The 11,363-nt window shown below is 50.5% G+C and overlaps 1 protein-coding gene across 1 annotated transcript in view; it reads left to right on the top strand.

Moving 5' to 3' along the window:
• The window catches only part of LOC140332148 (SCO-spondin-like), a 65,884-nt gene that overhangs the window by 2,407 nt on the left and 52,114 nt on the right, over window positions 1–11,363 (top strand). The window contains exons 2-17 of the mRNA XM_072413442.1: window positions 1,400–1,609; window positions 1,686–1,768; window positions 1,905–2,075; window positions 2,442–2,683; window positions 2,841–2,943; window positions 3,662–3,820; window positions 5,775–5,860; window positions 6,080–6,208; window positions 6,358–6,520; window positions 6,603–6,843; window positions 7,032–7,170; window positions 7,516–7,642; window positions 8,248–8,420; window positions 9,338–9,559; window positions 10,461–10,626; window positions 10,757–11,006. Coding sequence (XP_072269543.1) covers window positions 1,400–1,609; window positions 1,686–1,768; window positions 1,905–2,075; window positions 2,442–2,683; window positions 2,841–2,943; window positions 3,662–3,820; window positions 5,775–5,860; window positions 6,080–6,208; window positions 6,358–6,520; window positions 6,603–6,843; window positions 7,032–7,170; window positions 7,516–7,642; window positions 8,248–8,420; window positions 9,338–9,559; window positions 10,461–10,626; window positions 10,757–11,006 — 2,664 coding nt within the window. The remainder of the gene's footprint in view (window positions 1–1,399; window positions 1,610–1,685; window positions 1,769–1,904; window positions 2,076–2,441; window positions 2,684–2,840; window positions 2,944–3,661; window positions 3,821–5,774; window positions 5,861–6,079; window positions 6,209–6,357; window positions 6,521–6,602; window positions 6,844–7,031; window positions 7,171–7,515; window positions 7,643–8,247; window positions 8,421–9,337; window positions 9,560–10,460; window positions 10,627–10,756; window positions 11,007–11,363) is intronic.

Genomic DNA, 11,363 nt, shown 5'->3' with positions numbered 1-11,363 from the left:
TCACCTTGGGATACACCCGAGAACTCCTGATCCCTTAGATCACATTCACCTTGGGATACACCCGAGAACTCCTGATCCCTTAGATCACATTCACCCTGGGATACAACCAGGAACTCCTGATCCCTTAGATCACATTCATCCTGGGATACACCCGAGAATTCCCGATACCTCAGATCGCATTCACCCTGGGATACACCTGGGAACTCCTGATCCCTTGGATCACATTCACCCTGGGATACGCCCGGGAACTCCCGATACCTCTACAAATCCTTTCGCCTTTTCCATGCTCTCTTTTTCCCATCCTTGGACCCCAGCCTTTCCCCCGGTATTGGGGGGCCACACTTACCCTGCATACATGGGGGATTTCTAGGGCCCCTCATTTTCTCAGAGGGGGGCTGGGGGAGCGGAGCTGAGCTCAATGTCTCGGGGTTTTGGACTATGGGGGAGCAGCGCAGCTCTCCTATCTCCGATCCTTAGCACCCCCGGAATTCCCTGACAGAAGTATTACTGGGAGAGGGATCAGGAGCAGAAAATTCCGACATGGATCCATAGAGCGATCATAGGAATCCAGCTTCAGAATCCAATCCCGGAGTCAGCTGATCCCAAGGAAGCTCCACCAACGGGATTATGGGATCAATGTTGGCGTTGCCAATCGTCACTCGGCTCCATACGTCACATATTTTGGGGTTTCCTCTGCTTGTGGCCCTCGCTCAGACACATTATCAGTCCGGAGGGGCCCCCAGGATATAGGAATCGGGTGTTACGGCACCGGGGGGAGATACAGCTTATGGAAGATCTGACTTCCTGGCTACGGGGAACGCGGAGAATATATTTGTATCAGAGACTCACCTGGGTGATCCAGAAGTTTGGATATAGGAAGTCCACCCCAACACAGCCCCCATCCTCCTCCTGGCCCTCACACCGGCCCCAATACCCCCGGGGCATGGGAATCCCTGCCCCCCTTACCGAGGTGAACTCTTTCTGTGTGAATTGTTTGCCAGACGCTCTGTGCTTGGGTCCAATATTGGGGGTACACGCCCAGTCACCCCGCTTTATATATTTTCTAGAATGGCTGCAATATCTCGTACTGGTAATACAATGCCGGCTGTTCTGTATTTCCCTCCCTTACCTTCATCTTCCCATTTCTTCACCCCCTTTGGTTGTTATTGTAAAACCCTAAATAATAAATGTTTAAAAAAAATCTGTGTCAGTAAATCTCTGTGTCAGTAAATCTCTGTGTCAGTAAATCTCCGTGTCAGTAAATCTCTGCATGTCAGTAAATCTCTGTGTCAGTAAATCTCTGCGTGTCAGTAAATCTCTGGGTGTCAGTAAATCTCTGTCAGTAAATCTCTGTGTGTCAGTAAATCTCCGTGTCAGTAAGTTTCTCTCGGTCCCGCAGGCGGTGGTGCGAGCGGACGGTGCAGGTGACGGAGGAGTTGGTGGTGTCCCCCCGGAGGGAGCAGTCAGTGCCATGTTCCAGGATGTACCAATATATTCTGGAGGGGTGGCAGCTGGACGTGGCGTTGATGAAGGTGGCACATAAAGGGGACCCCGGCATTGCCGGTTATTACGCAGAGCTGGGGGCCTCCACCCTGTGTTATATCTACAAGTGAGTTGATTGGCTGTTGTGCTGCCCCTTGTGGTGTCTCCAGATATTACAATAAAATGGTTTTTATGTCCCATAGGCCACAGAGCACCAGACCGGCTGTGTGGAACCGGACCGTGCGGGCCTGCTGCGAGGGATGGAGCGGAGCCCACTGTACAGAGGGTGAGTGATAGCATGGGACCCCCAGGGACCCCATACCTCTGGTTGATAACCAATCAGAGCATGGACAGGTATCTGATGATTCTTTATTCTGCTGGGGTACCCCTTTAATTTATTTTGTTTATTGGATTTGTGGCAGGAATGGGATTTCTGGGTCAATGTTTCTCCACCTGGAACTGTCAGGGCATTCTGAGCCCCCACAATGTGACACTGATGAGCATGGAGGAGTGCTGCACACACCCCTGGGGTCACAGCTGGGAGAACATTACCTCGGACTCCTGCTTTAGCTGCTCCTATGTGCCCCCAACAGGTGAGTGACTGATAACCCATGGGGGACTACTGATCATCATCCTGACCACACGGCATGCCCGGGGTGACCACTCTCTGACCACACAGTATGCCAGGGGTGACCACTCTCTGACCACACAGCATTGCCAGGGGTGACCACTCTCTGACCACACAGTATGCCAGGGGTGACCACTCTCTGACCACACGGCATGCCAGGGGTGACCACTCTCTGACCACACAGCGTGCCAGGGGTGACCACTCTCTAACCACACAGCGTGCCAGGGGTGACCACTCTCTGACCACACAGTATGCATGTTGAATGTTGCTATGTGATGAACAGTTCAGTGAGCTCTGTCAATTCTCTGATATTCTGCCCCGGTATTGATAGATGGGGTATCACCGGTCCTGATGAAGCCGTACCTCTCTACTGCCCTCCTTGGGGTCTCTCCGCAGAGAAGGAGGCTGTTTGCCACCTGTGTGATGTGGGGTGGATTTCACTATCGCTCATTTGATGGCAAACATTTCAACTTCCATGGGCGCTGCGTCTATAACCTGGCGTCTTCCACCGATGGCAGCTGGGCGGTCTTCATCTCCAGCGAGCCGTGCCAAGGCACTGGCCTCTGCCCCAAGGTAATCATCTGACCGGGTGTGTCACTGGGGGGGTTTTGTGTTTTGTGTCACCAGGGGGGGTGTCACTGGGGGGAGGGGGTGTCAACTGGGGGAGGGGGTGTCACCGGGGGGGGGGGGCAGTACTATAGATGACACGTTCTCTCTCTCGTCCCCTCAGACCCTGCGGATGATATTTGGGTTGGAGCAGGTGGTTGTGAAAGGGCGCTCGGTGACGGTGAATGACATTATTGTCCCGGATGGTGACCCCCATCTGCAGAATGGTAAGCTAATGTCTGCTCACTATACAGTTTGTGTCCCCATAGGAGGATTCACCAAGCATGCAGCCCCCTATACGTGGTGAACCAGCCCACATTCATCCCAGCATCGGGGGTGTTTGGAAGGGGGGTTCTATACCTAATACAATGATGCCGATAGGCTCAGGTTTGCGTTACACCCCCAGTGCCCAGAAGGGGTGTCGGTTAGGGATGTGGCACATGTGCCATGTACCCCCTATAAAATAGAATACATTAGAGTTCAGTGATCTCCCCTCAGGGGTGTGGTCTGAGGACAGTGATCCCGCCCCTGCTGAGCATCCAGGAATCTCCTATTACATGGATTATGTGCTCAGGGAACTCTGGGGGGGAGTTTCCAGTGACATCATTGTCCATATTTGGACTTGTTTTGAGGGACCCCCTTAGGGCAGGCAGATGACAAGGACCCTTCCTGTGCAGTGTCAGCACCATGAATTAGAGGTGTCCTGTTAGATTCACCCAAGCGTCTTCACCAAGATTCATTCACAAATATGAAAACTTTACCGATTCATATGATATTCATCTCACCAGCATTTCACCCAACAAGATTCACCCATTGGAGTGATTGGACTGATGGGTAAATCCTTCTGTAAATTCACTGCCAGTTACATGTAGTGCAGCTTCTGTGATCAGTGAATTGTCCTCCCCCATCTCAGATGCTGACCCCATGATGTCTTCTCTCCTTCAGGAATTAACATCCTCTGGTTGGGGGATTTCGTCTTCATAGAGAGCGGTCTCGGGGTGCGAGTGAAATTCGATGGTGGTGACAATGTCTATGTGACGGTGACATCTGACCTCCAGCACAGGACAAACGGGTTGTGTGGGATCTACAATGACAAGACAGAAGGTAACAGTACATAGGGGGCGCTGTGATCTCCTGGAGATGGATGATAATGCTCTATAGGGGGCGCTATGATTTCCTAGAAATAGATGGTAATGCTCTGTAGGGGGCGCTGTAAATTCCTGGAGATGGTTGTTAATGCTCTATAGGGGGCGCTGTGATCTCCTAGAAATAGATGGTAATGCTCTGTAGGGGGCGCTGTGATCTCTTAGAGATGGATAGTAATGCTCTGTAGGGGGCGCTATGATCTCCTGGAGATGGATGGTAATGCTCTGTAGGGGGCGCTGTGATCTCCTAGAAATAGATGGTAATCCTCTGTGGGGGGAGAAGGGGCATTGATTTCACAGAGTAGAGTGTTAGCTTCTTGTCTATCAGTAAAGGAAATCTGCTTGAAATGTATTGGGGTAGAATTATACTGCCCTCTACAGGAGGATTTACAACAGATACACAAAAATGTATGCCAGCTGCTGCTCCATATTGCCTCTGTATGCCCCTTCCAGTCCTAAAATTCCCCATGGCTACCGGTCACCTCCCTTCACCGGGGGAACTTTCTGGCCTCTGTGGACTTTTACACCTTTTTACCTGTAGGTCCCTTCCTTCCCGTGTAACTCCTCCTACAGTTTGTGGTCGGGGCCCTTCACTCGCTCAGCCCCCGGATATCATCCCTCCGATGGCCCCTTCCACACCCAGAGTGCCATGTCTTATCACATGACAAAGTGCAATGTAAATGATAATTGTCACAACCTGTAAATCACTGAGGGGTCCCATGGTACAAATGTCTGGGCACGGCATGGCACAGGTACCTGGATGACAGTTTTCACCCAAAAATGTCCATTTCCCATCCCCCCAGGTACAGATTGGTGTGAGATGGGGTGCAAGAAGTACCCATGGCCACCCCTGTACCTGGAGCGTTCTGAGACATAGATATATGTCAGGATAAAGTGTAACTCGGGATATTCTCCCGGGAATTTGGGGGGGTCAGAAGCTTCTCCTAATATGTGATTGTGCCAGATCCGGAAGACTTCCTGCCCTGAGGATTTCTGGGGATAGGTTGGACTGGTTCTGTGACCCTCCGTGGCTCCATAACGTCCGGGTCCTGGCTTTGGTATTTTAAATTACAAATTGTTACCCTTCCATCCCCCGACTTTCTCAGAGATTTCAATGTATGTTTAGCGCCGGGAACCCCACTAAATGTAATTATCTCTGAACACCTTGGAGGTTTCCTTTGTCCCCCCCCAAATATTTGTCCTTGTAGCCATCACCAGTATCATGTGACCTCATCATGTAATCTTATCATGTGATCTTATCATGTACTCTTATCATGTGATCTCATCATGTGACCTGATCATGTAATCTTATCATGTGATCTCATCATGTGATCTCATCATGTGACCTGATCATGTAATCTTATCATGTGATCTCATCATGAAGTGTTCCGTATTTGGACCAGGTGTGTTTGGACTTCTTTCTTACGTGTGGTCATTTCTGCTCTTCACCTCAGGCAGGGCCCCTATTGGTAGATCCGTTGGCTCCAGTTCTCCCTTCCTTGTTTGGGCCATGTGGGTCTCTCGGTACCAGTGATTGGACTTCCCGCTCCCTGGGTGGTTCCGGTGGTCCCATGGATCAGGTTCCTCTCTCTCCCGTGGGATTACATTTTTTGCTGCTCCCGGGGTGTCTGGGTTCTTCCGGGTGGAAGTTTTGGTCTCATCCGATGTCCGCTTTGGGTTCCGGGTTCTTCACAGGGTCTCCGATTTGTCTGTTGGACATTTTGTGGTGTCACCGACTCTCAACCAATAAAGAGCGATGGAGAAGTGAATTTGGTGTTTATTGGGGGCCACAGGTCTCTCCCCTCTCATGATCATACTTAACGCATGCTGGGAGGGGGAGGGGATATTTGGGGGATATATTAGGGACTAGACGTTTATTTTATTTACCTGCTGTTGCTCTTCTTTGCTTGCAGATGATTTGACCAGCTTTGAGGGCTTCGTTTCTTCAAACATCGCTGCATTTGGGAATTCCTGGAGAGTCCGGGAAGTTGGCACTCAGGTGAGGTCACATGATCCCTACAACACTGCAGATTGGGGGGCTGATTCAGTGGCAGGTGTAGAAGTGACCAATTAGCAGTCAGTGATGGGGATGGTAAGATATAGAAAGCTGATTGGCTGATGTTTTTCCATCCCCCACCTAGTGGGGTATAATGTTCCTTGGGATCAGGGACTGGTCAGTGTGATAAATGTCTGACACTGACTCCAATGTGTTGTACAGAGGTCATGTGATGACGTGGCAGAGGTTGGGCATAGCTGTGACCTCCCTGGAAGACACGCCATCAGGAAGGAGGCTGAAAACGTGTGCGGAAAACTCCTGAGCGCCCCCTTCAGTCAGTGTCACCACAAGGTAAGAGTGCCCCCTTCAGTCAATGTCACCACAAGGTAAGAGCGCCCCCTTCAGTCAGTGTCACCACAAGGTAAGAGCATTGGGATTCTGGGAAATGTTAGCAGGTTGGGTGCAGGGCGGTCAGTGATCCCACATTTCTCCCCTGTAAGGTGGATCCCAGTGGATTCTATGACACGTGTCTGTATTCGTATTGTCGGGATGCCACGACTGCAAGGAACAGGACATCCGCCGTATGCCAAACCTTCACCAGCTATGCCCGGGAGTGCGCCCAACACAAGATCACCATCACGTGGCGTAGGGCCGGCTTCTGTGGTATGTATTGTGGGGGTGCCATGGAGTCATCATTACCCAGAATCCTCTCCTGTCTACAGCCATAGTATTTTATCCTCCACAGAGAAGCAGTGCATGATGGGTAAGCAGTACTCGGACTGCGTGTCCTCCTGTCCCGCCAGTTGCGCCTCTGTGGGGAGTTACGATGACGGTCAGTGCCGGGACGAGTGTGTCAGTGGGTGCGAGTGTCCGGCTGGACTTTACCTAGAGGATGGTGTGTGCGTGCGAGAGGAGGCGTGTCCATGTTATCACCGGAGACAGAGATACGCCCCCGAGGAGACCATCCGCCAGAGGTGTAACCAATGGTGAGCTCAGTTCCATGACCTCACCTATGACACAGAGGTCTGATAGTGGTCAGGGGCAGCATGTACCAGCGACCAATCAGATTCAGACTCTCACTCTCCAGCTGTCAGATGTGATGTGATTGGTTGATAAGCGAGGTGTCAGGATCTGAGATATTGGTGGATTTCTCACATTGTTTTAATTATTGCAGTGTATGTCGGGGTGGAAGGTGGCTCTGTTCACAGGAGAAGTGTGCAGCGGAGTGCTCGGTGCTCGGTGACCCCCATTACGTCACATTCGATAGAAGAAGATTCTCCTTCCATGGGCTGTGCGGCTACATCCTGGTGCAGGTAGGTCCCCCCACTGTCCAAGGAATTCTTAGCGTCCCAGCTCATCATTTGGGGTGTCCCAGGTGTGAGCTTATTGTTTGGGGTGTCCCAGGTGAGGACTCATTGTTTGGGGTGTCCCCGGTGTGGGCTCATCATTTGGGGTGTCCCAGGTGTGAGCTTATTGTTTGGGGTGTCCCAGGTGAGGACTCATTGTTTGGGGTGTCCCCGGTGTGGGCTCATCAATTTGGGTGTCCCAGGTTTGGGCCCGTCATTGGGGTGTTCCTGGTGGAAGTCCAGTAGTACTTAAGGTAGCTCAGTCCAGTTGTTGAGGTGTAACAGACAGGTGTATGGTTTCTCTCCTGGCAGGATAATGTGGATGGGAAGCTCCTGATCACAGCGGAGAACCAGGCGTGTGGCAGCCAGGGATCAGTCAGCTGTCTCCGCACCGTTACCGTCACTGCTCACAAGACGTCAGTCACCCTCCGAGCCTCAGGTAACGTTTCCTCAGCTCCCCACACTGCACTTCATATTATACAACTATATTATCTGACAAAATTATCCATATTATGGGGGAAATAACCACAAACATATCAACAAACTACCAGCAACAACATAGTGACACCTCCAGGAACATGTCCACAGAGACACAATCAGTAACATGGTGACACCTCCAGGAACATGTCCACAGAGACACAATCAGTAACATAGTGACACCGCCAGGAACATGTCACAGGCACCACTAGCACACAAATAAAACAACCACATTCAGCTTGGTTTCTTGATGAGGTTTGCCTGATTTGATGCCACCCCTGGCTGCCGTGCCACTCTAGGCCATAGTGAGAAATCTCATAGTTGCCTAGTGAGAAATGTGGCAGTGGGCAGGGGATTGCTAAGCCCCAGATAATAAATCTGAGAAGTTTTGACCTGATGTGATAAATCTCTTTAGGCCGGTGAATATACATCATGGGTGAACCTGGGTGAGCCAGAAAACCTGGAATGTACAGTTTGTTTCCTCCAGTTTTGCAGAACTTTAATAAATCAGACTCATTATATCAATCAATATGGCGGCTTTATTTCCTGTATGCTCCATTCATTCAGGACCCCCCACAGTGAACGGACAGGAGGTGACGCTGCCCTTCCTGAGTCCCGATCTATCGGTCAGACGCGTTTCGTCCTCCTTCCTCCTCCTGCAGACATTTGGGGCTCATCTCCTCTGGAATATGGAATTCCCTGCTGTTTATATCACCCTGCAACCAACATTCGCCAACAAGGTAGAGCGCCCCCTGCTGAAAGAAAATACACCAATCACAAGACTCTATTACTGATTCCTAACTATCTACCTTTGTGGGGGAGGGGAGGTGACAAATAAACCATCATAGAGAATTGCAGATTTGTATTGTAGGGGTATCCTGTGCAGGGCCAGCAGTACATCCGGGCCCCAACAAAATGCCCCAACCCACCCAGCCATCCGACCAGCCCTTGGATCCTGGAATCTCCTATAATATATGGCATTGGTAAATAGGGGAACTGCCACAGTCAGGTGATCTAACTATCATAATGCCCCCAGTCAGGTGATCTAACTATCATAATGCCCCCAGTCAGGTGATCTAACTATCATAATACCCCCCGTCAGGTGATCTTACTATCATAATGCCCCCAGTCAGGTGATCTACCTATCATAATACCCCCAGTCAGGTGATCTACCTATCATAATACCCCCAGTCAGGTGATCTAACTATTATAATACCCCCAGTCAGGTGATCTAACTATTATAATACCCCCAGTCAGGTGATCTTACTATCATAATTCCCCCAAACAGGTGATCTAACTATCATAATGCCCCCAGTCAGGTGATCTAACTATCATAATGCCCCCAGTCAGGTGATCTAACTATCATAATGCCCCCAGTCAGGTGATCTCAGGCTCATAACTCTCCCTGGCAGGACTGGTGGCTCTGCCAAGTGGCCCCAGAACACCATTAGGGGGGGCCCTGGTAAGAACAACTTGTATGTAAGATGAGAGGATCCTTGGGGAGCCAGGGGATGGGGGTCCGGGGGGTCTGTGGGGGGTCTGTGAGGGGTCTGTGAGGGGTCTGTGGGGGGGTCTGGGGGGTTCGGGGGGTCTGTGGGGGGTCTGAGGAGCAGATATACTGCCACACAACTACATGAATTATCTTTCCTTTGATCAGGTTCGTGGGCTGTGTGGCACCTACAACTGGAACCACAACGATGACTTCACCACTCCTGAAGGCGATATTGAGACCAGTGCCGCAGCCTTTGCCAATAAGTTTAAGGTGTCGGGGGAATGCCCAGATGTGGGATCTGTCATGTATGACCCATGTGGCACGTACACACAGCGGAGGCAATTTGCAGAGGAAGTGTGTGCCGTCATCTCAAGCTCCGTGTTCCAGGTATGGGGTGACCCTGTTAGAGAAGACAAAATATTTCATGAGGATAAAGAGACCCATGTGGGGTACAGGTAGCAGAGCGCCACCTGTGGGTGACATTCAGGTGTTACAGTGGAAATAGCTTTTGTCCGCAGCAGATATTGCAATCAGTTCACGGATGGATGAAGTATTTTATCTACAATCCTTAATGTGTCTCCTTATAATTTTCTGCTAAAGACTTCATTGACAAAAACAAACAATGTTTTCATTTTTGCATCAATTAATATTAATATACAGGATTTATATAGCGCCAACATATTATGCAGCGCTGTACAATAAATAGAGGTTAGAAATGACGGACAGATACAGACGGTGACACCCCGCAGAGCTTACAATCTAGGAGATGGGGGAGGTATCACACAATAGACCTTCAGCTGGGTTATATTGCTCTGTGTGTGTCACCATTTACATGCATTAGTGGCTGGTGGTAAAGATCGTATTGTATGTCATTTATCAGGACCGGCATTTAAATACCCAAAGGGAAGTTGGTGCTGGGAGACTTCCCTTCGCCTGGTGCTGTGATTGGTCCAGGGAAAGATAAGCCAGCCACGTGCCACTAAGTGCAGGTCCACTTCTGACCAATGACTGGATGGTTTTCAGGGCCACAAGCCCCACATTGGCAGAGGTGTGGTATTCACCCCGGTGAATGGAGCCTTTCAGAATATATGAGTGGCATGATGAACGGACCGGCCATATTAGAGGAAACTAGCCTTGTGGGTTGAGCCCAATATGGTTCTGTTTTGGTGGATAGGTAACCGCAAGCATTGGTTGTGGAATGCCGAGTAGAATGTTTCTGACTTTGCAGTTTATAGCAGTTGGTTCAGTGGCGGATTTGTTGGGTGAGTTGAATATTTTCTGCTTGCAGATCTGCCACGACGTGGTTGAGTGGGAGCCGTTCCATCAGCTTTGTCTGTTTGACGTGTGTGGCTGTTCTTCCAGCAAGGACTGTCTGTGCAGCGCGGTGTCGGCATATGCCAGGCAGTGTGCCCAGGAGGGCTCCGCAGTGCACTGGAGGAATGAGACCTTCTGTCGTAAGTTCATCAACAATTCTGTCAATGTTAGGCGCACCAATAAAGTTCTCTTGTACTCTCTGCTGCCACGTTTTAGGCTGGGGGGTTTGTTGGTGGTCTTCAGTCACATGACTTGTTTTCTTCTCCTCAGCGGTCCGATGTACAGGTGGCCAGGTGTACACGGAATGCTCCACCTCCTGCAAGAAGACTTGTGCTGACCTCCGCCTGAATGAAGCCGTGTCATGCCAGGAGATAAGTGGCTGCGTGGCTGGATGTAACTGTCCGGAGGGCCTGGTGCTGGATGATAATGGACAGTGTGTCCCCCCCGCTATGTGTCTGTGTTATCATGGAGGACAGACCTACCAACCAGAGAGCTCCATACACAAGAGATGCCAGAACTGGTGAGCGCCCACACAAACCCACACTGCCACGGTATTGTGGATGATAGCCCCATGGCACCCCTCTGCGGAGACCCCATACAGCTAAAATCATAAGAAAGGGGGCAGAAATAACATTGGGGTCCCTGGTAGAAGGGGGAGATCATTGGTGGAAGGTGGGAGAAGATGATGGATATTGGGGGGCAATGTGATGGGACAGCAGGATGATGAGGATGGGAAAAAACATGATGAGGTCAGTAGTAGAAGATGATAGGTGTAGTAGTGGTGAATGATTATGGGTCTGTGGTAGGAGATGATAGGTGTAGTAGTGGTGAATGATTATGGGTCTGTGGTAGAAGATGATAGGTGTGGTAGTGGTGG

This window comes from Pyxicephalus adspersus, chromosome 5 (assembly GCF_032062135.1).
Source record: "Pyxicephalus adspersus chromosome 5, UCB_Pads_2.0, whole genome shotgun sequence".
NCBI lineage: Eukaryota > Metazoa > Chordata > Amphibia > Anura > Pyxicephalidae > Pyxicephalus > Pyxicephalus adspersus.
The sequence above is the reverse complement of the archived record's forward strand: the minus strand, read 5'-3'. Positions and strand labels throughout refer to the sequence as shown.